Consider the following 27283-nt stretch of genomic DNA (forward strand, 5'->3'; position numbering starts at 1 on the left):
GGTTATTATGCAAGAATTGCTTCATACACTTGCAGGGAGAAAAAAGGTCATTACAAGTAACATCTAGATTTGAAACAATTGGTCTGACTTCCTGTTCCTTGGAAGTGTTGTAGATCTAAGTAGCAGCAGGCAGAAAGCTGCAGTTAACATTTAAGGAGCAGTGTACCATAGGATCACAAACATTACTGACTGAAGCTGAAAGGGATTTAAGAACCAGGAGGAATGTTTGATCTGTTAGGAGTCATCTGAAAAGGCAGACACAGAGATAAACTTCTGGAACATGTTCACCCTCTTGGCTCACTTCATTGGGAAATAAGGCTGTTCATCAGTTTTGAGGAAAAACATGAAAAGATTAAGGGTACACTGATAAAGCTGCTGTTGACTTTCAGCGCTAAAGTTTTAAGGGCTGTGTCACTATCTATCCAAAATCATCATCACTGTTTTACTGAGAATAGCAAACAAACTCTGGATATGAGGAGTGCAAGCTAATGTGAAAAGTTTCACCTCTGCACAGCCCTCTTTCCATTTCCAAATCCAGGCACAGCCCATGTTTGCTTTTTATTAAGCCCTATAAAAAGAACAGACTAGATTTACAGATGGGCTGGATGAAAGTGAAATCTCACCAAGCACACTATGACACCTGCTTAGAGTGGGGAATTCCTGCAGCTCACAAAGCTTAGGCAGAGGGAGTTCACCCCACATTTCTGTCTCACCTTGTGATACTGAACCTATCAGGCTGGATTTGGCTAGGATGGAGAGGGCAATCTCCTGTCTTCTTGACAATCTTCTATATGGACTGAGTTCAATTCTCACAGAGGACCTCACACTCTGTGGCCAGCTGGATGTTTAGAGGAAGACACCTTGCACTGCTGCAGCATAACCTGAACCTGGCTCTGAGGATAAGCATTTTCAGCCAAGCAGACCTGTCAGTAAAATGTCATTCATGAGATCAAATACACAAGGAAAGAAAAACCTAACACGGTCTGGCAGAGACTCATAAATGCATTTTTTGCTTTCTACATGAATTGAGTGACTGTATCTTTTCTAAATACCACCTGAGACCTATGAGCTCGGCCACACTCAGAGAAGCTAGGTAAGAGTGGAAAGCAGGAAACAAAGCATCAATAAAAGGGTTGGCAGCAACAAGAGAGTAATTTAAAAAAGCATCACCCATCTGACAGAGCATCGGATGTCTGCTTGTAGGGGGGCATACAGAGCAGAAGTTGAAAAAACTATCTGCAGAGCCTGCAAAGCTCTGCTATTATTTTGTAGCACAGAGATCAATAACATAAAAAATTAGGTGATTTTACTTCCTGGTACAGTTCTCATATTGCTGTATTTCTTTTTCTGTGCAGAGCAAAAAAATAGCCGAGAGTGTGGGCAGGAATGGGTTACTAACTGATTACCTGCAGAGGGTTACCACAAAGTGGAAGTGCTCCATGTCCCTCTCTGAAACAGAAGGGCTAAGATGACCATACTCATGCAATAGGGGAAAACTGAGCTCTTCCACAAAGCAGCTGGAGTCTCATTAGCAGTTAAGGAGCTCTGATTCAGCAAAGTACTTGCTGAACTTTCAGCCTCTTTAGCCTAAGGAGAAGTTCAGAAAAGGGTAGCTGGGACATTAAAAGCACTTTTCCTCCTTCAGAGTCCTGAAGATCTAATAGTACATGGGGGACTTTTAAGTCAAGTAACTGCAGCATTAACGAGCTAAAAGGAAAGTGCAAGCCAGAACAGATCACATGCCATGTTACTCTGCACAGTATCCTGACTCCTCAATATTTACATGAAACAAATTTAGATTTTTCCAGACATTAGCCAAGTAAGTGTAAATAACATAAATGGCTTTGCAACTGTAAGTGCATCACACTTCTGTATCCCTCTCTGAAGTGGAAATTGCTAGAGTTTAAGTAAACTTACACATAAGCAGCAAAAGCAAGGGAAGCTTGCATCTGAGCTACTCAGATGCTTCCTTTTCCCTTTGCTAAGAACAAGCTAAACACAAAGGCACTTTCACACAATGCTAAGAAAGCCATTCTTGTCACCTCTCCCTCAAGGAGGGTTCCCAGTCCCACACTTGTCTCTGTGCCCTGCAATTTCTCCTCTGAGCTCAGTCCCACTGTGAAGTGTTCCTCTGCTGGTACCATTCCTGAGTGTAAAGTGCTGTCCTAGGGACTGCATGGGGTAGGTTACATTCTGGCTATTGCAGGAAGGGCACGTGCCTTCTGGTGTGTATTGCCAGGTGCTGGCTGTGCTGGCAGCCCCTTATAAATCACAGTGGAGCTTGTCTTGCACTTCAGTGGAGGAAACTACTTACAGCAGGGTTTTTTTACAGATGGTAGAGGGAGCAGAAAGAATGGTCCTTTTCTTAACTTAAGCATTGTCTCATGTGGAAGATAGGAATGAGATGAGACCTTGCATCCTATCCCGGGTGTTCTGCATGTGTTTCCTGTCGCTTGCTGGGTGACATGCTGGTAAACAGTGATGCTCTCCTCTCACAGACAATTGATTTTGCTCTTCCTTTTGATTTCTCAATGGCCCTGCACAGTCGAGACTGCCTGAGCTCAGCAGTAACAGCTGCTGGAAGACACTTTGACTCCACAGATGCTCTTTTCAGGGTTCTCAGATGTTTCTTGCTTCTACTGAGCAGACTTTCAGCTAAAATTTCCGTCTCAGATGTACTGATTCCAGCTGATTCCTCAGCCTACTATTTTGCTTCACTAGACAAGATTGCTCTAAATAAATTACCACTATCAGGCAGATTGTGGCAGATTGTGAATCCACAAGGTGCTTCTCAAAGAATGTTTCTATTAGAATTTCAGAAAGTCCCACCAATATAATTTACAAAAAGATTAATTTATTATTGAGAGACCTTGACTGTCCATTCCTTTATAATGTAATGAATTGTAATTTGGAAGAATGGGATATAAAAATGCCATTAAAAGCTGAAAACTTTTCCAGAATAATCTTTTTCCCTCCAACTGAATTTCCTGTACTATTCAGAAGTATAAGTTCTGACAGGCATTACAAGGCTATATTCTCCCAGGTTTACGTTCAGTGCATGTAACAGGCACACATTTTGACAACACCTAGCCACTCAGTGATGATGATTCCACAGCCATTTAGAAAACAGGCCAAGTTACCATCTCCTGCCCTCAAAATCTATGCTAATGTTCCTGAGTGGATTTAGTTATAGCTTTATCACATTCCAAAGCTGTATAATGGACACCCTCACAATTTATGAAATTAACTGTGTATTATCAAACTGGGAATACAGATGCCTTTTTCCATTTTTCTCCAGTTTTCACTAGAATAATGGAAGCCAAATCATTCCAGGCAAGCACTGCAGAGTAATTGCAGTTGATATTGTCATACAGAGCCTGCAATGATTTGCTGGCTCTGAACAACTCAGTCTGTAGAAACATAGCAGATAAGACTTGGAAAATCAGCACTCATTCCATCCAACATGTTTATTGCTGAAGTAAAAGCTATTGCCATTTATTTTGGTGAGTCCTCACTCGCAGGGGATGTTTGCCTGAAGCAATGACTGCACAGTTTGGCTTTACGAACTTATCATTATGATCACCATTATCAATTTTCTGCTTTCTACTACTATCTGTGATTATTAATTAATGCTTCATTCATTTTCCCAGCAGTTCTATCACCCTCACAGCATCTCCGGGGAAATGTCACTCTTCTCAGTTTTACCCAGTGAGCAGCTGAAGCATGAGCCTAGGCTGGGGCAGAATTAACACATCAATCAGAATTCAGGAGTTCTAGGCTGCTGGTCCTCTTCTCAGATCATTGGATCCTACTTCTTCCTGTATCACAGCTATACTTTTCAAACTCACTCTTACTGTAAGCCCTGTGCTAGTGGAATAATAAGGGAGATTTTTTAGGTGGTCTTGCCACAGGAATCAAATGAAATGGCAGCTTGCCTCTGACAGTCAACACAACTCCTTTGAAGGTTCCTCACCCTGCACAGACAGATCTAAGGTTCCCATAATGTGTGACTTGATTTATTTGTTTGGTGTTGCAACTTTACACATGGGTTCATAAGCACTGTCAGGTTGCTTTATCCTCTTTACTTGGGCAGTGAAAAAAATAGTAACACTACAGTACTACAGTATTTATGTACTTCCAATCTAGCAACCATGTCTTGCCAGACTTCATGAATACACTAGAAAGGTTCTGAAGCATTAGAGTTACACAAAACACTGACTGTTTAGGTTTTTTTTTTAAACAAGTTGTTGAAAACTACACTGAGGAGAAAAGTACCAACTTGTTACGGCTACTACAGTGGTTTTTATGGTACTTATACAAATGCTGCACTTTTCTGGAGAAATTCTAGCCAAGAAACCACTTTTTCCTACCTAAAAATTTTACTTAAGTCTGTTTCAAAATGCATAGCTTGTACTTAAACAGGTTTTTTTACAATACAGCTTTGTGTTGATATACAGCTGCCAGTGGATAAAGTGATTCCCATCTGTGTAGCAAAAGAAAACTTCCTTTTTTTTTGAATCACAGAAACCCTGAATGATTCAAGGTCAGCAAGGGATATATCTAATATATCATGGGCTCCATATTGTGGAGTGTTCTGTTTATCATGCAGTCATGAAGGTACAGCAGAGCAATACCAAAAAAAACCTAAGATTGCCTTGAAGACAATCTGACATGCTTCTCACCCCCACCATTCCCTTGATGCTCAAAGGCAAATTAAGAATGCTTCTTTTATTTTTCTTCTTGTTTTTCCCTATATTGGTGCAATGGGGCCAATAGAAAAGTCTGGCTAGAACACTTAAGCATCACTTTGATAACAAGAACAAGTAGCGACAGTGCTTCAAATGTGTTTTCTGCTATTAGAGCCTTACCGATTTCTTTCCTGTGATGGGAAATTTTGAACCAAAGACATTCTTAGACAAGGAAAAAAAGTTGCCTTCAGAAGAATATCTTAAGCTTCTGTAGTTGCTTTAAGTAAAAAATCAAATTACTAAAGTAAACTAAGTGGAAGTGAGTCTGCATTCTGTAGAGTAAGACTTCAATTTCATAAGCTAATACACATCTAGAAGTAACTACCTCTAGTGTTGCTCAGCTGCAAACAAGACAGAAAATCACATTTTCAGGTTTTAAATTTAAAACACAGTATTACAACAGTTTCCATTTCTGCATTAGATAAACTTTAGTGCTAAAATGGAATATTGAGATGTTAATGACTTTGCTTTAGTAAGACCTAAACTTTTTAATTAGCCTGCCAAGACAAATTACAGCCCATAGCTCTTAGGTAACTACTGCAGACAGCTGAGACTCAACACCAATGCCTCTGTTGGGAGAGGGATTAATGGCAGCTTTGGAATGAGTCTGTTTTTTTTCTGCAAAGAAAAAAAGTCCATTAAACACTGTGGTCAGAAGACAGCTGAGTGCTAGTTTTATGGACTAATCTTTAAATTACAACCAAATGAATTTCGGTATATGAACACTTTAAGTAGGTCAATCAAATTCAAAATTAAATATTACTGAATCAGACACAGATTTGGATATTTACAGGGTGGAAGAAGAATACTCAGTGTGCTGTCAGGCACCCACTGGCAGCATCTTTTCCTCCTTGACAGCAACAAATCCATGCCTGTGAGCTGAACTGACAGGGCATTTTATTGCCAGGGAAGTCAGAAGACCTATTCAGTTAATTTGTTCTTCTTAAGCAATCTCAGCTTCTTTCTGTTAGCAAGGAGAAACACGGATTCCTGTTACTGTGGTTGCTACTACCAAGGCTTACAGTGCACTTTATTGGAGTTTTAAGCCCAATGCCCTGCCTGAATTCCAGCTTGAGTGATTTCGATGGTGTTCAATGGCAGAACTCTCTGTACCACAGAACTGTGGAATGGTGCTACTCTCAGTTCTTCAATCACTCCTACACCTCTGCTCCAGAAAGAGAAAAAAAGCCTATCAATCAAACAAAAAAATCAAACAAAACCAACATAAGCCAACTAAATAAAGAGAAAATCAAATTAAGAAAATAAAGCAAGGATTTTCCAGTTTGTAATCCATGTTTGGCACTGTGCAGAATCTCGTTATGGTTACAGTTACTTAAAAGACCTACAAAATACTTACTCAACATTTACGGTCTAACAGTATTCAGCATATTGCTAAATAAAATCCCCTCCAAGCATTTTCTCCAAAACCACACATAGCCATCGTGCAATTCGAGTACATGCGTTAATACCTGGCCCCAGGGCATACTTAGGAGTTCAGGAATAATGGAGGAAATCCTTACCAATAGCAGTAGTAAGAAAAGAAACCACTTCCGATTCTTTGCCATCATTGTAGAAGGCTAAATGCCATATTCCTGAATCTAAATACTGGATAAATCCTGTCTCATGGCTGGCCAAGGGCACAAAAGTTTTGTGCTGCCGCTGAGGTCCTTCCAAGCTTCTCGCCTCCTGTGTCAGCAGACGTCTTCCATCAAGGAGCTCGACAAAGTCAAACTGAAACATAAGAGGGAGTTATGTTTGTGTGTTTATCAGGTATCCTCAAGCTTAGTCTCTTATTCTGGGTCTGCAGAAGCATCATAAACAGGATTTGCTTTGGTAACTCAAGTACTTTCCTGGACTACCTGCAAGTAACCGTTTCGGAAATAGCTAGTATATGAATATATTTTCCTGTAATTATACGAATCTTGAAGTCATCTTTGTTTAGAAGGTGACTTGCAGCATATTGGCCGTACTGAGGTGTTCTCATTCTGAAGAAATATAGGCAGGAAAACATGAGACCATGCCTCAACTGCACTGTAAATATGACACTAAGCAGCTTATTTGTTATCTTTTTTTATGTCTTGACTAATACAGAAAATAAGACAGAAAAATATATCTAGCACAACTGGGTTGTTTGCCGGAGTTGCTATGGGTCACCAAGGGAAAAGTAAAAAATATTTTAAAGTGAACTCTGGAAGAGGTTTTGCAGAGGTATTTGGCTTAGCCAACAGGGGTTTTATCTTAAAACAACAGGAAAAGTGGTTAAAAGGTAATAGAAAATAAAGATGTAAAACAGATAAATAATATAGAATAGTCCCATTTAAGTAGTGGCTCTAGGTATTTTCCTCAAAAGGATGCATTTACTTTCTGCAAGGGTAACTTCAACTGAACAACTGCTTTGCTTTGATACTAGTATTACAACTCCCTTTAGTTCCCTATTTAAAAAAACCTTCCACTGATTTTCCACAATAATTGTATTTTGTCTGGTATTATATTAATGGGATGAGGCAGATATAAGCCTAGAAGACATCACAAATGTTAAATGAACCTTATCTAATCTGACTTATATCATGTGTTTAGATGACCAGGACACCTTGCAAGCAGAATCCAACAACTGAGGCACTATTCAGCTTTTCTATTCCCTGACTTGGTTTTGTCTCTCTCATCCAGCTGATCAAGTAAGTTTGTGATTTTTTTTTTTTTTTTTTTTTGCAGGAAGAAGAAAAACAGGCAGAAAGAAACAACATCACTTATTTCTGAACCTGTAAATGTTGCTACACTGAATGGCTGCTGAGTGTTAGTTGACTGTGGCAATATTTAGGCTGCCTATCCCTTTTCACTCTACTGTAGCAAAATTTAGGTGCTTGTTATTAAGTTGTCTGGTATGGTCTTCAAAGTCAACCAAGATAAGGACTTGATGACATGTTCTTTCCTATGTAGGAAAAGTTAAAAAATGTTAAGCTACTAAGTTAAAAAAAGAAGTGTTTATTTCTAAGAACGTTTTGAGCAATAAGCTATATATGACATAGCTCGCATACAAAATGACAGAATTTGTCCCTAGATTATTTTAATTATGTATTTTTAATTATTTATTTAGAGGAAATTATTTTTGATCCTTGCTATAATTTTTATTTTCTTTTGGTTATATTTCAGTAACAGATCTCAAATTTGGTGCTGAAATGTCTTTTTGAGAATATAAAAGCTGCCACACTGCAAATGTCACTCCTTTTGGGTGTCTATCCAAGTTAGCTTTGCTAGAGACAGAGTTTCAGTTTTGTAAAAATATGACATATATATAAATTATAAAAATATACAATCTAAAATCTAAAAATACAAGGCAAGTATAAATACTAAACACTTGTAATGAAAAATGTAAATTTATGTTTCAACTGTGCTCGGGGGGGCATCAGGCACAGCATCGCCAGCTGGGTAAGGGAGGGGATTGTCCCGCTCCCGCTCTGCTCTGCACTGGGGCAGCCTCACCTTGAGTCCTGGGGGCAGTTTTTGGTGACAGAATATAAGAAAAACATTGAGCTCTTAGACAGCATCCAAAGGAGGGCCAGGAAGATGGTGAAGGCTCTGAAGGGGAAGCTGCATGAGGAGTGGCCAAGGTCATTGGTCTGTTCAGCCTGGAGAAGAGGAGACTGAGGGGAGACCTCATTGCAGTCTGCAAGTGCCTCACTGAGTGGAAGTGCAGAGGCAGACACTGATGTCTTACTTCTCTGTGGTGACCAGTGACAGGACTTGAGGAAACAGCTTGAAGCTGAGTCAAGAGAGGTTCAGGTTGGATAACAGGAAAAGGTTTTTCATAGTGTGGCTGAACACTGGAATAGGCTCCTCAGGGAAGTGGTCACAGAAATGTTTGGACAATGCTCTCAGGCACATGGTATGATTCTTGGGGTCTCCTGTGCAAGGCCAGAAGTTGGAGATGATCCTCATAGGTCACTTCCTACTCAGCATATTCTATGATTCTACGAAAACAACAGAAGGATTTAAGAGGATACTGGTGAGTGGTTGGTTTGAGAGACACTTTGGGACCCAATGTCAGTAGCCTCTCTAAGCATGAGCTACTGTCTTGGCTGATGCCTCAGAGGGTCTCAGAGTGACCATGCCAGACACAGCTGAGCAGGACATTGACAGAGGGCATCATCGTGGTGTCTGAGTGCTGGGAATGTCTCAACAGAGCTTGAGTTTGAATAAGGAACAAGCAAACTGAAGAAGGTAAATCCTATAAGAGAAAACCCAAAGTATTTCCATATTCATTTTTGAGCATGATGTAACAGCTTGACTCAATTTTTAAAATAGAACGTAAGAAACCATAGGTAAAGTTCACCTCACCAAGTGCTGACATCTCCATGGTAGCTTGAATTAGTTTTCTAGAATCATGGGATTGCAAGTGAAGAAACACTTCTAGGATGCAACCACTCATTATAAAGTGGACATCTAAGAAATGTTCTGTGGATTGTGCTTACAAGCATCCACTTCCTGCTATATACTGGACGTAGTTACTTAGAGCTTAGTAAGAGGAAAACAACTTCAAGGCACTCAGGTACAGTGAGCTGCTGTTGCTCCACTTCAGTCTGGGTTATGCTTACTTGGGGCTTTCTGCCAAAAACAAAAGGTTTCTTTAATAAATATTTGCAAGATGCTGCTGCAGATGTTGATGACTTTGCCAAGCTACTAGTCACTAGTTGTAAATATTAACTGAGCCACAAATGGATTGGGTTATATTGCATTTTAATATATTCAAAGATTTCTAATAGGCAATTAGTTACTGCCAGCAAGGAAATAATTGATAAAATAACATATTAATCAATTCAAACTGTACAAATGGAAAAATGCCCTCTGCAAGCAGTGACAATCTATCCTTAAAATTTATGACTTATTGAAATTTGGTCTAGGCTAAAATGAGTTTAAAAAAGGATTTGATCTAGGAAAGTTAAATCTAATAGACCATAACAAAATTGTGTAACTTATTATGATTTGTTGAGAAGAGTGAGAAGAAATGGCTTTTTCTTAATAGTAAACTATTATGGGCTTCTGCATGATCTATTTCTAAGACTATAGAAATTTGGAACTTACATTTTCTTCCTAATCATTAGTGACCACAGTTGTTGGCAACCTAAAATAGAAAACAATCACCACAGCCAGAGAAAGTTTCCCAAAGAGAATTTGGAATAGTTTGTTATTTTAGCATGGATAGATACGACTTTGAGCATTGTACTGGGTTTGCATGGCCAAGTTTTGGTAGCGGGGGGCTGCAGGGGTGGCTGCTTTGAGAAGCTGCTGGAAGCTCTCCCTGTGTCTGACAGAGCCAATGCCAGCTGACGCCAACACAGACCCACCACTGGCCAAGGCTGAGCCTCTCAGTGATGGTAGTAATTGTCACCTCCTTGAAAACGTATTTAAGAAAGCAAAAAGATTATTGCACAGAAGTAATTGCAGCTAAAGAAGAGGGGAGTGAGAATATGTGAGTGGACCAATTATGCAGACACCAAGGTCACTGCAGAAGGAGCTCCAGATGCTGGAGCTGAGATTCCCCAGCAGCCCGTGGTGCAGACCATGATGAGGCAGCTGTGGCCCTGCAACCTGTGGAGCTCCAAAGGGGAGCAGAGATCCACCTGCAAGCAGCCTAACGAGAAGACCCATGCAGGAGCAAGTGGATGCATGAAAGAAGGCTGTGACCCCATCCCATGCCTGTGCTAGAGCAGGCTCCTGGCAGGACCTCTGGCCCCATGGACAATGGAGCCCACACTTGAGCACATCTGCTTGCAGGACTTATGACCTTGGGGGAAACCAATACCTGCACTCCATGAAAAAAGTGAGGTTTATGTGTTAAATTTTTTTTATTAAACAATTGAACCTATCAGCGTAATATCTTCTGTTCTGTAACAAAATTTAAGAATGATAATAAACAAATAAAATGAATACAGAGTTCTGATCTAAAATTAGTATTATGCAATCACGATTTGAGTTTATATTTAACTAACACAGGATTTTAAAGTTGCAAATGTTTGAATCTCCCTGGGACAGGAGACTGATTAGAAAAGGGCAGTAACAGCATTACTGTGGCACTGAAATGATGATGTGCTGATCCTACTGAAATATTTTAATTCTGCAGAAAAGTAGGCAGAGGAGCATGAGAGGCAGAGATTTATGACACCTCTTTGACAGAAATAAGTGGAAGGTGTGTTAATATGTACAAAATACCATATTATCCACAGAGATCATAATAAACATATTTGTTTGTTCAAAAACCAAAAAAAAGGTATTTCTATAAATCTCTAGTATTTTCAGCTAATGGTAGAGGGCAAGGGCAAGATACACTAACATAAACCTGCTAATTCTTTGATAACCTGCTGATGCAAGTGGGAGTAAGATACTTTGCACTGCCAGTGTATTATGCCCTAATGTATTAATCAATCTGGGTAAGAGCAGCTTAGAAGCTGAAACAGAAAGGAGAGAAAATAATGTATAAATTCCTTATTTAAGGGGACGGTTCCTAAGAGCTTTTCCCACAAAGTGATTTTTTTGATATTTTTTTTGTCAAGGCGTGTTACAAAAAAGATCTGTTTTCATTTTTCTGTAAAAAACTGGTTTTCTTTTCTTATACACTAATTACTCGGCCCTGACAAACCTCAGTCTAAGCTGACAGTCAGCATACATCTTGTGAAGGGTTGGCTCAAGGCATTCATGGAAGACAGAAGTGAATCTTGCTCCTGTAAGGGTGACCAACTGGGGTCTCACTGCCCTTACCATGAGATGGGAAAGACAGTGGCCGAAAGAGAGACAGACCTGAGGTATATGAATCTGCTTAACAGAAGATTCCTTTGGATGCAGTTTGAGTGTGGCTGCCTTTGTGCAAAGTACTGGATGGAGAAGGTGGTATCTTCTGCTGTTTGGAGCAACTGGTACCCTCAGTGACTACCAGCCTCACAAAACCCTTCTCCTCTGGCAGCCTGCTGCCTTAGGCAACTGGCAACCTGCTCTGCCCCTGCCTACAGCCTACCAGATTAATTTGTGTAAATTTTTATAATTGTCTCTTGATTCTCAGTCTCTGGATAAACGACCTTGGGCATCTTGCAAGCATGCAACAAATTCTTGAAAGAAATAGATGAAATAAAACTATACATAACACAAACATCAATTTGAGACACATAATTTAATTGAATTAAGGTCCCATTACCTGTGTGTGTGATGGTGGGAGTCCTTTTCTGCCATAGATGCCAACCAGAGCAGCCTTTCCTAAAGACACATTGAATTTCAGATGCACTGGGTGGTCGATGAACACCTGAGATCTCCAAAAGATACCAGGAGGGATCTTCTGTGTGGCTCGTCTGCCTACATCAATTTCTCCGGAGTCTATAAAACTGTCGTCTGGAAAGAAACTACTGGGCTTTCCTGCCAAAACACAGGAACAAAATTCTTGAATTAGTTTTTAGATTCTGAAAGTAATCTAATCATACTGGTATCTCTGACACTGATCTTGAGAAACAGTCCATTAGTGTCCGGAAGTCTTCAGAGTACTTTGTCTAGCCAATCCATAGGATCATGGGGAGAAAACTGGCAGGATTATTTCTGGCTTCAGTAACTGTTTTGTTTGAAAACATGAGCACGGGAAGAGTAACCTGGAGAAAAATGGCCTTTTGTTTAAATTGTAACATCAGAGAGTGTGTAATTACATTACAAAGAGGAGAATAAATCATCTGACATTATATCCTAAATTAGTGTAAGTATAGGAATGGAGAAATCATCATTCAATTAGTAAAGAGAAGTGTAGCAAGAATGAGATAGACGTGCCACAGAGTGGAATGGCAGTGTGGAGAACAGCAGCATGAATGATGCCTAAGTGGGGAAAGGAAAGTGTTTTTCTATTAAATTAATTCTTGACAGTGGTAACAGTATTTGAAATAGTCAAAAAAAAAGCTAATGAAAAAAAAAGGACTGAGATAAACAAAGGAGACCATACCCAGCACTTGAGTAGCATCTATTAAGAAACATAAGAGGTTTTAATTTGGTTTCAATATAATCTGTAAAGTATGCTATTATTATCCATTTTCTTTCAGAAGACAAATGGAGGCATCTGTTTCTAAAACTACCAGGCTGGAGAGCCTGGGTATTCAAATGGGATCAGGACATGCCATAGTGTCCAAGGGAGTCGGCAGGGAGCTTGGCACCCTAAAAACACACCTGAGGAATTCCAGGTTGGAAATTTATGCAGTCATAACTCCCAAAGCAGATGGCTGCTTCAAAAAATCTGGACCCAAAGGAAGACCAGGGAATGCGGGGCAGAATGAAAAATCAAATGCCAGAATGTTCACTTTTCAGCCTGTGCTATAACCAGTGGCCACAGCTTTGGGTGCAGAGCATAGGGATGACGAAGAAGGCAACTGCCTAGCAAACATCCTTTATTAAGGACACTTCTAGTGGAAAAGCATGCAGTACTGTCACCTGAAAGATTCTGGCTTTAGTAAGGAGAGCAACATGTCACCAACAAGGACTAGTTATTAATTTTGGAAATTCAAATAAATTTGTTTCTTATCTCTGTGCCATTACAGCACACACTACTCTGTGTTTCACAGAACAAACAATTCTAACAAAATGAGAAGGAAACTTCTGGCTACATACATTCTTTTGTAGGAAAATCACATTATGAATTTTTTCCTTCCAGTATCTACATTTGAGGATGGGGAAAAAAACCCTTTCCCATCTATCATGAATTTTTGTCAAATAGTCTCAGCATTTACTTGCCATGTTGAAAAGGTGACTGGTAGAACATTGCATTTTATTGTTTCAAATGACATTTCCTTTAAGTTTATATAATGTTAAATACAGTATTGCCTTAAATTTCTCCACATACCATCCGAACACAAACGCTCCAGGAGAAACAGATGTAAATTGTAAACTGTCTCTGAAAATGAATATAGAAATGATAGGCATATTAACTATTAAGGATGGAGAATTTTTCCTTGCAGAACTTTTGGCTCCAGTAACACTAAACCCTGATTTAAAGTCAGCAACTACCTAAGGACACTGCTGGAGCAGGACTTGATGGCATGAGCTATCTTGAGGCATAAGTTTTATGCATACCAGCATAAAAGATGTATATGCAAAGGCTGCATGTTCGCAAAAAAAAGCTACTCTTAATTTTATAAGATCTCAATTTATGTTTGCTCATCACTCTCAAATAAATACAGGTGGGAAATCTGCTGACTTTTTATCCTTTTTCAGTTCATGTACATATTAAAGGAGATAATAGGAAACAGCTTAGTTAAAAGGGCATTCTTTCTGAATCCTTCTGTTCTAATAGAGTATAATTGTACAAGGAAAATCAACCAGCTACATTCTGAAGGGAATTACTTTATCAACTGGATTGACAGTATTGATTTGGCATACTAAAATTTTCTTTTCACACTCTCAGGATTATGAGAAACAATTCCAACATCTTCATGCAAAGTTTCTTATTGCACTATTGTAAGATGAAAAAATTGAGGATTCTATTAAAGAAGAACTAAAGACATCACATGTTTTAGTTCAAATGAAGGATATATTTTTTCTGATTATCACTGACATGTTTTATAGATTCTTAGATATTCAGATGAAAACTTTAAAGTATTTGATATGCCCCATGATTGTTCATTAATAAAGATTGTACATCAGAGTGAATCAGGGAAGGTGAGAATTTAATATGACAGATGTTGCTATGCAAGATAGAGCCTGAAGAAAATGAGCACGGGATGTATTCTGTAGAGAGATCAGCACTTGCTCATGCAAACAAAAATGCTTCTGTGATTACAAAAGACAGTCTCACAGAAATAACTTTCTGTACACACAATTACAAACTTTATGTCTTCTCTTGGTGGACATTTGTATGTCTGAGAAGCAGACAGCCTAAGAGCTCTTATGTCATGTTGCCAGAGGTTGAAGCTTGTCCTGATACAGAAGTCCAAGGAGAAGCTTTCTTCACCAGCCTGAATTCAGTCCCTGAAATCCCTCTCTGTTTCACCAGTTGCAGCTACAATAAAATTAGGCCCTATGGACTGGATACTTCACAAAGAAAGTACAATAAAAAAGCCATTTCAGCTTCTAATCAGAAACTGGCTTTTAATCAGAATGCCTGATGCCTTAAAATTAACTTCAGGTCTGAATTCTTAATTGGGCTGTCAATTACTTTGCTCGTTCTGCACATTACCTTGAACTTTTTAGTTACCGTAGCAACTGTTCCTAATTTCTTTATATCAAAATGAACTATTTCATTTCAGACCTTGCTGGATCTCTCTGTATTTCTCACAGGATGGTTCCCTGCCCCATCAAAACACTTAAAAATACACAAAGCTCTGACTTCAACCACAGTCAATTACATGCTTAAATGTAAGCATGTGATTAAGTGCTTTGGTAAACAGGGTTGAGCTTGAACAGAGGCAAATGCTGTTCTGGAGCACAGCCACAGATGAGAAGGAATGACTGTTACTGAGAGTTGGCAAGACACTGGTAATGATTCATTCAGATCAGCTCTAAGGATGTTCCTAACACATTCCAGCCTATTTCATTCTGATCCGGAAGACATTCAAATATATTTCAATTATTTTTAAAATAAATTTCAATCACATAAATTCTTTTAGAATTCTAAAAGAATTCTTTTAGAACAGAAGCCCTGCATCACTGCTAGTCCAGAATTAGTTACACAGTTACCTGGTGAGGAGAGAGCTGCATTTGAAGGCTGAACAGTACTTCTCCTGCCCCAAAGATGTGCTGATGTGTTTTTTAGTCAGGACACGGTATTTTCCTCTAAAGCCTACAGATTCCCTAAGATCTATACAAAGCACTAACTTGAGGGGTCTTCTCATGACATAACTAGGTTATTTCCCAGATTTCTCTTTTAACAGAGCAGCAATCAAAACTTCTACTCATGTCACTGTAAATGTGACTAAAACAAAATCAAGTAGAGGTCTTTCACTTGGATGGCAGTTTTGAATACCTACATTTATTTTCATTTTGACTTTTAAAAGGAAATGGACAGATCAAAGCTAGATGATTCAAAAATTAAACATATGGCAAGTTAGAGAGGAAAAGAAAATGATCTGTCGTTAAGTATTTTTGAATACAACAGCAGGGCTGTCTGCAGCTTGCTGTACTGTCTAGTAAGGTTTGCTGAGAATAACCTGCTTAGCTGATTTTTCCTTTTAGCAACTTGATGGCAGCCATCAGTTACCAGTAAATGCACTGTTTTAAGGAACACACATAATTATGGCCTTTATTTGGACTAATAAAGACAGAAAAACTCTTACAGGAAAAACCTGCTACAATTAATTTAAACATGTTAAAACAGGCTGTCAGCCAAAGCCTAGGGAACTCTGTGGAAACTTTTGAGTTCACTGACTTGCAAGAACAGTAGCATACATCTTATCTGTTCAAAAAACTTCCACCAAAATAACTATAAAAAATAGTCTATTACTTTATTGGAATCTCATCATTATATATAGAGAAGCTTGACACACAAACAGAAAAAACTTTCTGAAAGTTTGCATTTCTCATTTCTCCAGCTATGTCTGGGGAGGGATAAGACTTCGCAGAGCTTACAAGTACTTTTAGCAGTGGTGCCTCTAAAAAAAGAACACAGTGATGTAAAGCTGCTGAATAAGGTGCTGCTGAATTGAGGACCCATAAGCTGCTTCTAATTTCTGTCAACACCATGATACTTTATGGTGACTAGGCCTTTTATCTGGCTACTTTTGCAAAGCTATGTTCAACTCTGGAGTGCCAAAACTTACAGTGTAATAGCTCTCAGTAAGTATTTTGGTCCTCAGAACATTTGCTAAGTGGCACCAAATAGACAAACTCAAACATTTTTGTAGTTCTGCAGAGGAAGCTTGATCCAGTGCTCCAGGAATCATTTAATTTTCAAGAGACAATGTTTTCCCATGAAAACAGCCACTCAAGGCAGCATTTTCATGCTGGCCTTCTGTAGTCTGTGAGAATGCCTTGAATGCGTGGAGAAGGTTTCACACAGTTTTATTGCATTAGTGGACATCAGAGGGAAATGAAACTTAGAAACATATGGAAACAGGACTGACAACTACTAGCTCTAGACATGAAAGACTGGAAAAGCACCTGCTGATGGCAGCACTGAGGGTAATGGAACATGAGATTGGACGGCTGGAATTTAGAGGCAGACAGAGGACTCACAACATGGACACACACCAACCATACCTTCACTGGTTCCTTTGCCTTTCCTGTCAGGTAACTCTAACCCTGTGCCCCCCGAAGGATATAAGGAGACGTCCGTTGGCACTGGCCAACTGCTGGCTGTGTCTTCCGTGATCTCATACATCTGCCCTTCCATCGGCTGCAGGTGCCAGTTTAGGCCAAACAGGTGCATGGCTGTGGTGAGCAATGAGAAAAGTCATCTTTTTCTGTTTGGGAGAGTTTCAGAACTACAAGGGCACTTTCTCTTTCTAAACCCTTGCTCCAGTGCCTTATCAGTGGTCATTGCTTTAGGACAAGAATGGGATTAATGTAATTAGACAGCCCCTGCTGCTTCTACCATACCAGCTCTCTAGGTCTTTCCACCCACTTAAACTCAATTTAGATCACCTGTAACAATCCACTCTGCTTCTTCCAGCAGAACCACTCCTGACTCATGATCTGAGTAATAGGATAACCAGGCACAGTGCTTCACAAAGCTTCCAAGGCTGGGGTGACAATGCGGTGAACACAGAAATACAAGGAGTATTATTTCTTAACATACCAATAAATCCTACGGAACTGTACTCCGGTTTGTTTTGCCATATTCACAAGTGTATTATATATGTTGTCTTTTTTTTTTTTACCCATGAATTATACACAGAAGCCCTTATAGACATCTCTGACAGCTTTCCCTGGTTAAGACCAAGTCAAAACTGAGGCAATTCAAGACCCATCTTGCATACATGACTTTGTGCTCTGCATCACAAATGTGAGTGACTATGTCTGAGCATTCCTTCATACAACTCAGCCTCTTCTATTCAGATCAAAGACATATCCTTGAGATCTGAAAACAAGCAGCACCATTTAGATTTGTGTGATAGCAGGGCAAAGCTCTGTAGGTTTCTGGGCCATCCAAAGTCATCCAGGGCACATGTGAGTCTATTTCAAGGCATTACATAACAACAAGTGAAGTTAAGGAAAAAGACAGCCTACTTAAAAAGCAAACACATGTATGAGGAGTATGGAAATCATATGCTTATACAACTAATACTCGCCTCTTCCAAATGTAAAGCAAAAGAATGTGGCTCATGGCTTACCATATCAGCTCTTCCATCCCCAACATAAACATTTCATATTCAATCAGTATCCAGCTTAGCTTCAGGCTCCACACAGCTAAATGATCTGATATTTGCTACATTTGAAATGACATTTCTTTTTTAAGGGAAAGCCTTGATTTTTTACACTATAATTTCTCCAAGAAACTATACAATGGTTCTAACATCACGGCCATTTAGTATTAAAAAAAAAAAAAACAGTAAAGAAACAGAGCATTTCTATGGCTTATAACTCTATTTTTATTCAGAAACATATACCTGAGATTGGCAACCATTGTTAGGGACAAGTGGTTAGTTTATTTAAAACTGTGCATCGGAAACAATCTTTACAAGAGGATTGAAAAGTAATCTGAGTAGCTCTCTGAAGACAGCATGTTTAGGCAATTTAGCAAAATATGTGATTTTTTTCCACTTCAGTCTCAATTAGGTCACCTATCATTTACCAACATAAACAAGGTTGTCTTTGCACAGCTACAACATTACAATACATGAGTGCAAAAATCTTTTTTTACCATGTAAATGGGGACTGTGTTTGTTAACAATTTTATCCATTAGGAAAGAAAATATGCTCCTTAATCTCCCACACAGCAAGGAAGCACAACAAGGAAGATCTCCTGAGGACCTGTTCAACACTCATTTTTAAACAGGTACATATACCAAGAAGCAATTTTACCAACACTACTGGTAATTTAACCAGGGTACTTTAGGAAAAGGAACAAGTATTTTCATCTAAAAGGGATATATTTATTCAGCAGAGAAACTGTGCAAGGGAGGAGAGGAAATCAGACCGTGAACAAGGAATCTGCATCAAGCATTTGGCATCACTATACTTGCATAATATCCTTGTGTTTATACAGCCCTCATCATCAGAGTGCCTGGGCACTTCATAGCTATTAACCTTATCAGGTAGGAATCTGTTTTTTTCTAGTACACAGAAAAGGAAAGGAGAACTACAGCAGATTAAAGGACTAACTCAATTCACTTGTTTGGGCATTAAAATGAAATTGTGTGTTAATTCACTTAGCTTACTGTATGCTTACAGGGTTGCAAGCTCTAAGAGGCATTTCATGCAGCTCTCTGCCAGCAGTTTTGTTGTAAGCTCAGTACTGGATGCTATCTTATAATTCCATCCAGGCTGGACATTTCCAAGGACCAGAGTGTCACCCAGGTGCTGCAGAGCTGCTACAGATCTCAAGGGCTTAGATGCTCTGAGCACACAAGTTCCTATGTTTAACATGGGATATTTGTAGTTACATGGATGTTTGTAGTTCCAAGCAGAATGGAAACTGTACTCTTCACTCCTCCAAACTCAGGCATTCCTAGACAGCAGTTAGGCCTAAGTTCTGCTGGCCCTACGTGCTTAACACCAGCTCCATCTCTCAGACATCTTCATGTTAGAATGATCTGCATGAGCTTATAGTGGGAATCCCTGGTTTAGGCAGGAACTGAGCCAGTGGTTTGCTTTCTTTGTAACACCATTTGACTTGCTCTGTCCTTTGGACATCACAGCTTAAGTGCCACACAGATTTTTAGGAACACATTGCAAGGCCATTGTTTCCCCAAAAGGCCATTGCTGCTTCTCATCTCCTTAGGAGGAATTTTTTATTGTAGATCATTATTTACTGCAAGCAAATAAAGGTGAAAAACTCAACATTGTTTTGGGTGCAGTGGGAAAACTATGAACATTTCTTCCAGGCATTAAAATTAATTTAAAATACATGAGAGGAAATGTCTTAACAAGTGATCATCTTGCTTCAGTGTAATGACAGAACTGACACTCTGGAAGATGCTACAGCTTTTCTACACATTATTCATCCATTTGAGCAAGTGGATCAACCATTCCCTGTCATCATTAAATTCTCAATGCTTGAAAAGTGTCTTACAATGTCCCGAAATAGAAAATATGACAAAATTATCTGTAACATAGATACTGTGTTATCACACAGTAGTTAAAGGACTTGCATTAATGTTAACTTTTGTCCTTTGCTAGTAGATTTTGTCTAAGGCAAAAAGCTTCTTGTGTACATTGATGTCATCATCACAAAGATCACAGAATCACAGAATGGTTTGGGTTGGAAGGGACCTTAAAGACCCTCTACTTTCAACCCCACTAACATGGGCAGGGTCACCTTCCACTAGACCAGGTTGCTCAAAGTCCCATTCAACCTGGCCTTGAACACTTCCAGAGATAGGGCATCTACAGCTTCTCTGGGCAACCTGTGCCAGTGCCTCATCAGCCTGATAATAAAAATTCATTATATCTAATCTAAATCTATTCTCTTTTCATTTAACACCATCATGGCCTTGTCCTGTCACTACCAACCTTAGTAAAACATCTCTCTACATCTTTCTTAAAAGCCTCCTTTTAAAGTATTGAAAGGCTGTAAGAAGGTCTCCAATGATAAGCCATGAGAATGAGAACTATGCACACCATGCACATAAAATTTTGTGCAGAATGCTGTAAGCCAGAATTATTTGAATAGCATTTTGATTATCAAGTGGCTTAAAAAATTCAGAAAACAGTGTAAAAGCTCAGAGCTACTGCTGTATTCAGGATTTCTGATTTGATGTTTCTAAGCACAAAATAAAAGCCTATAAATATCCCCATTCATGCGGCAAACAGACATCATGCAAATTCTGCTATAGGTAGGCAATAACCACAAAAGCCAACCTGAAACAAGAACAAAGAGTCTGATTTACTTTGGAAATACACTCTCGTAGCAGGTATGTTATGAGGATGTCACCTGAATAAGTGATTTCATTACTGTATTCCAAATAGCAGCAGTGTCTGATTGGCAACCTGGTGGAAGATTCATTTCTCCACTTGCTCTAACTGCCACACTGGCGCTAAAAAGTTAAGTAGTAATAGCAGTGGATATTTTGGGTCTTTACATCTCAATGGGATGTGTAAAGCTGTTGTTGCACACAGTTGTGTTTAAAGGTTTTAGGGAGCAGCCTTGTTCTGTGCTAAATCGATGCAAAATTCTTTCTCACAGGAAAAAAAAACCAAAAAACAACAAAGGACCATAAACATGGACAAGCCTTGTAACCATGGATGAGAGGCATAATCATCTATTTTGAAGTGTTAATGTTCCTAAAAGGAAAGTAAAGCTGTAAAAATAGTTTGAGATTCCTGATGTTCTTAGTCTCTGGGTCAGTGGAACCCACTGTGGATATTTTTTCTGTTTTTTTTTTTTTTTAACCCCCTGCTTAGCTAGATACAAGATGCTGCTGACAGAGCAAATGCCCTCCTAAAAGCCCCCATGTCCTTCTCCCTCTCCCTCTCCAACACGATGCTCAATAGATTTTCAGATATTGAAGGCTCCCCATGTATTAAAAGAGCACTCTGCAATTAACAATCATTAAAGCGTACACTTTTGTAAAATACCATGTAGCTTTCACTGCCTAGGAAGCTCCATGAGAGGCTCTTTGCAGAAGCTTTAGTTATATTTCCCATGGAGAAGAAAACTCTTGTCTCCCTTCTCCTGGAATGAAAACAATACTTAGGGGAAACCCCCCATGCTCTCTGGGCTGTTTCACCACCACCAACTTAGATGACATAAAGGCATCTGGGGCCTCTGGCCCATTATGTTCATGTTTTGACTTTAAAGCTTTGACTTGCATGACCTTTCCCCTGTGGCTAAGTGCTAGCAAAAGGTGCCCTGAAACTTGCTGAATGGGTAACAGAATTTTCTGTGGCAGACAGAAAATCCTTATCCTCAGTCCTAAGTCACCTGTGGTTGCCTTCTTGGTGGAAAAAAAATGGACATCAAACTCCAGTCCCTTCAGGGTTTGATTACTTTGGAGAGTTCAGCATTTCAACCATGCCAGTGTGATATGGTTTTTTCTTTTGCTAGACTCAAGATCCACTTTAGCAAAGAAAATTTGCTGCAAACAGTTTAGCATCATCTGAGTTATTTAATCATGTATAAATCAAAGTTCATATCGGTGAAACCAAGGATTCAGGATCATGATTCTTCTGATTTTAACATATTATCTCTTCCTATACTGCATTATTCCTACTCCATAGCTACTTGTGGATGCAATGATCAGCAGATGCTGTTAAGCCAAATAAAGAGGAACATTCTTTCCAAGATTCTTTTGAAGACACTCAGGCTTTTGAGTATCTTTGTGTTATTGCCACTTGCTTATGAGACACCAAAACACTAAAGTCAAAACACCTTACTCAGCGGAGCAGAGAACAAAGGAAGTGGTACAACATTTAGAATGAAAAAGGACAAACAAAGATAATAATTCACATGGTCAACAAAATGGACATCTCTTAGGACAGGTTGATGGAGCGAAGGAGTTAGCACAGAGAGGCAGATGATTGTGATAGATCACAGGGAGAAGAAAAGACAAGACATGCTTACTGAAGCATATGAGACCCCCAGAAATCACACCAGTCAGCAAAAAAAATGAAAAACAAACTGCTGGCCCTTTATTAGCTTGTTGCTTTGCCCAAAGCAGCAAGCTAAGTGTAATAAATAACCAAACCAATCAATTACGATGTTTGGATTAAGGCTACAGCTGAAGCCACCAGGTGCTTCCACAGTGTTTGTTAAAAGCATTCTCACGGCAGCGCCCAGGCTCTGCTGCTTCCTTCTCCCCTGCCCTCTCAGGGCTAAGTTCTGCAGGTACCACAGCTAGCCTGGTGATTCCTCACCCAGGCAAAGCTGCTACAGAAACAAAGGAAAGAATATAATAACAACTTTTTTCCAGCTAACAACTGATCTTGCCCCGAACAATGAATAACGAGTTTCTCAGAATCAAAGTTTAATGAAACGCATTAATGATCCGTACCTGAGCCTGGACTTACAGCACGGGCAGGGGTAAAGGGCATAAAGGCAAGACAGAAGTCTTTTGGGATTCTCATCTGAAAACCCCAGCCAGCTGCTTTGCACTAAGAATACTCCAGGTTTTGAATCCATATTTTTGTAAGACTATATGCCCATATATGTCAGTATATTTGCTTAAATAACACAGGGGAGGGCACAAGCTTTGGAAAAGCAAAGCTTCTCTACACAGCCACCCCAGCTCAGCTGTACTGGCACTGGGCTCCATCTGGAGAAGTTTGGCTTTGCTACTCCACTGGTTTCTATAAGCCCCCCACTGCACTGCTGACAGCTAAGCCTAAGCCAACACAAGCCAAAAGACCACTCCTGGGAGGGAGAAGGGTTTTCCAAAGCCTCCCTCTGCAGCATGGGGAAAAGGAGAAAGTGGAAAAACACTGTGCGAGAAGGAACAAATGAGAAGGACTGATGCCACAATGGACAAGAATAAAAATGAGAAAGGGGAGGGAGGTGAGAAAAATGTGGAATGAGAGAAACTGAGAAAAAGAAGGTTAGAATAGAGCAAAGATAAGTTAAACAAAAAAGTATAAGGGATTTGGAATAGGAAAACCAGCTGAAGTTCGGTGGTTGAGAAGACATTTTTACAGGCTGTTTCTTTGCTCTCCCCTCTTTGTGTGGAAACAAGCATAAGATACTGGTGGTTACGTATTCCTCTTTAACCTTCATGTTTAGTCAGACCTACAATAACATGCTCTCCAAAATGATACCTGAGCTTTGCTTTTTTTCTCCTAATTGAGAAAAAGCTGAATGTCACAATGGAATTACTCAGGGTTAATTTTAACTCAAGTAAATGTATTGCTTTCAGTCCTGTCACTGGAAGAAACTTGACTATAATTATCTGGATAACCATCTCTACACTGAAATCATATGATTTTTGTGTAAGTGGTAGAATTGACTGTTGCAGAATAAACCATATTTTTGTGACATCCAGTGTTATGAAAAGGAGCCTTTCAGCACGAAATAATCACTGGTTTGTCGGTTTTCAATAAATCAAGGAAGATTAACAAGAATGACAACAGTAAAACAAACATTAAAGAAAGAAATCAAACTGTTTTTCTCTTACACTGCTGTTCCATTTCAGTGCTGGCCAAGCTTCTGTAGCAGAACACACAACAGTCAAAGGCTGAAGTGGCTGTATGGCCCTACTGGTGTAGGAAGAAGGCAAAAAGCTGGATGCAGCATATACTATCTGCTCTACTTGTTTGTATGGTCAAGTCCAGGACTAGACAGATCCAAGCTGCTGTTCATCTAAGAGCATGGGGACACTTTTGAGTGTTGTAGTGAGTTAATACCCAAAGAACAGGTTCACAGATCTGGAATTGAGATCTAGTATCCTGACTGAAGATCCCAGTGCTTTGTAATATCACGAATTCACATCATTCACACATACATACCCAGGTCACTCAGCCAGGCATCATGGGGCAAGGAAAGAGGGATTCCTGCAAGGCCACTTCTTGTGTGGATTTTAGCAGTTACCTTGTGACCAAAAACTCTGTACAGCACTGTGTGTCATTCCTAGCGTCTGGAATTATTTCCTATACATAAATGCTTTCCATCTGTGGCTTCAAACTCTCACTCAGGAAATGGAAAACCTGACTTCATAAATCATCTTTTGCCTGAATGAATGTGAATTTGCACACCAGGACAAGACTGTAGTCACGTGGGAACAGAGAATCCTGCATACCAGGCTCTCCACAACCCAGATGGATTAGAGCTGCTCTGCAGCTAGAAATGTAAAATTAACAGGTCACAAAGGAACGGAGCCCAAAAGGCAGCTTGATTACATGTTGCTTAAGTCAAGACTCTAAGCCTGCAGCTGGGAGGTCCCATGGCTCTGCTTCCTGTCTGTTGATTTATTTGACACAAGACAATAGTTAAGAAAAATAAAAAAAGCACCAGGAGGGACATTTAGGGTAATGCTCACTATTGTAAATTCCCCATTTGCCTCCCCTCCTAACTGTTCAATGATCCACCTTCAATGAGAAAAAAGGGTTTTCAAGCCTCTTTCACAGTTTGGGGTTGAAGACGCTTTGTTGGGTTGGGATGCAATTGCTTCATCTAAATATCAGACAATCTGCATCCACCCATCTCAGGGTTAAGGGAGGAAGAATTTTGCTGATAAAACAGAAAGATATCTGTGTTGTGTCTGTTTGTGGGACTTTTTTAGGACCTCAAACGTCCTAAAATATGATGTAGGTGCTTTCATAGCCAGCTCAGTACTGACATATGCTATGGGATACATCTAGCAATTCCTGGGATCCTACCTTGCTCCTTGCTGCCTGACTATTGCTTCACATTTAAACTATGCAAGTACCAAAAGTGGTTGTTTTGGAGATAATTCACGTCCTTCTCCTTCCCTCAATCAGAATCACCACATGCAAAGGAGGAATACAAATGATAGAGAGCTTCCTACCTTTTAAAAATTTGCCAGCAAGGTGGGAACTACCTTTTGAGAAAACAAAGCATTGTGCTAATTACCTGAAATCCTGCCACAAATGCATTTACTTGCTTTGATTTGACACTAACTAGTTATTCTTTGACCCCTTCTGATTGAAGAAGAGCTGTATCCATGATTTCCACAATAGAAGCAGATGGTCTACCAAATAGCATTAGCTTCTTCTTAGGAGAACACTTTATATTTTAATTTAGTTCCCAATTGGTCTTAATAAGGAAGAAGAAAGGCTTCCAGCTGAAGCACCACATTTCTTTGAAACCTTCAAGGAAGTGACTAGAAAGGCATGTTTTAAAATGAAGCAGTTAAACTCAATGTTTGTTCAATGCAAAGAGTCAGCACTCCCTATTCAATGTCTTCCTAATTGCCCCTGAGGATCAAAGTCTTTTGAATGATTGCCTGTCCATTCAAAACATTAATAGATGATCATTGGCCCCTCCAGTGCTACAGTAGCTTGTAATTTCTTGCAGGAAAGGGAAAATGCAGTTTTAAATGGGTACATTTAAATGTTTTTATGATTTTTTTAAAGAAGAATTTTTTTTAAGTGTTAACTTATAGAAAAAATAGACATAAAATTGGCATGGTTTATCTGAGGAGCTGACTGCCTAAATACCTTTGGTAATTTCCTTTACCATTTACACTAATTTCAAATAGAATAGGAAGTGGAAAGATGGACCTTAGCAGCATTTGGCTGCTATTAGGCAGCCTACTGCAACAAAGAAACTAATCTCAGCCCTCAAAGCTCTGGTAAAATCGGTGTTACACATGCTCAGGCCTTTCTCAGTAAAATAATATTTTGCCTTCTAGATATCCTTTCTGGCAGAGACCATATTAAAATAAATGTTATGGAGATATTTCTTCAAGATCAAAGTCAATTATAAGATGGTCCCACTATACCTCTAAATGGAGTTTTAATTTGTGTATATAATATTAGAAATAATGGTTTTCCCATTGGGGTACTCACTTCAATTAGAGAAATGAGGACAGGCAGCTCTACCAGAGGGCCTCTCATCCTGTTTAGCATTTACTAAAATTCTGGGCTAGCCTGTTGTGGACAGTATAATTTTACAAATGCCCTTTCATTACACACATATAAACTGTAAGGCACTAATTAAAAATTGTGTAATTTACATAGGTAAATCCACAAGCTCTCAGATGCTTCCTTCCCTCTTATCTCAACTAGAGAACTTTCAAAAAACTTACCTTCCAAAAATAATAGAATAACTTGCCTGAAGTCTTAAAAACAGTTTGCTGGGCAGAAGTCATAAAATATATATCTCTTCTAAAACCCCAGCACAACAGAGGTGGGATCAGAGTTTAAATCAAAAATCCCAGTTTAAGCATGAAGATCTAAATATTGCTGTAGAATTTGATGTGTGAGCTGATCTCTCAGATGGCTGCCTGCTCATCTGTCCTACTGAACACGAACATGATTTTATTATAGTAAGACAAGTAAATGTCCTTGAGACCACTGCCTGTGTTTTAATCCTAAAATCAGCTGAAAACTGCATTAGTGTTATTAGCCACTATGCACATTCTAAAAACACCAGAGCCCCAGTGCAACTGTGCTAGTTGATACAAGAAAAATTAACAAAATGACAATCTCAGAATCCCTTGATGTCCAAAGCACAGGTTTAACTTGAGCTTTACTTAGCCTAAGTAAATCTAGTGACTTTAAGGTTATGCTAGAGGTGTTTAAAGTCCAGAACAAATTTACACATTTTGTAGATCTGGGCCAGAGTGTTCATCAGCATTGTCAAAACTGAGCTCTAAAGCAGAATCCTATCAGCCTTGAGCCTGCTGGAAGAGAGATGAAGAAATTTTTACTGTACCAGGAGTATTTTGTCGTTTTAGCTGCTTTGGATGACAAAAGCACAGGTATGTTTAAAGCAGGCTAGGAATATTTTAATTTCTTTTCTAGTTTTTCTTTAC

At 39.3% G+C, this 27283-nt stretch overlaps 1 protein-coding gene across 1 annotated transcript in view; it reads right to left on the minus strand.

Annotated features, from left to right (window-relative positions):
* Positions 1 to 27283, minus strand: part of TENM4 (teneurin transmembrane protein 4) — a 342526-nt gene that overhangs the window by 160605 nt on the left and 154638 nt on the right. Inside the window, exons 5-7 of the mRNA XM_053934325.1 lie at positions 16956 to 17126; positions 11932 to 12146; positions 6269 to 6479 (exon numbers count right to left, since the gene is read on the minus strand). Coding sequence (XP_053790300.1) covers positions 6269 to 6479; positions 11932 to 12146; positions 16956 to 17126 — 597 coding nt within the window. The remainder of the gene's footprint in view (positions 1 to 6268; positions 6480 to 11931; positions 12147 to 16955; positions 17127 to 27283) is intronic.

Source organism: Vidua chalybeata, chromosome 2 (genome assembly GCF_026979565.1).
Source record: "Vidua chalybeata isolate OUT-0048 chromosome 2, bVidCha1 merged haplotype, whole genome shotgun sequence".
NCBI classification, from domain to species: domain Eukaryota; kingdom Metazoa; phylum Chordata; class Aves; order Passeriformes; family Viduidae; genus Vidua; species Vidua chalybeata.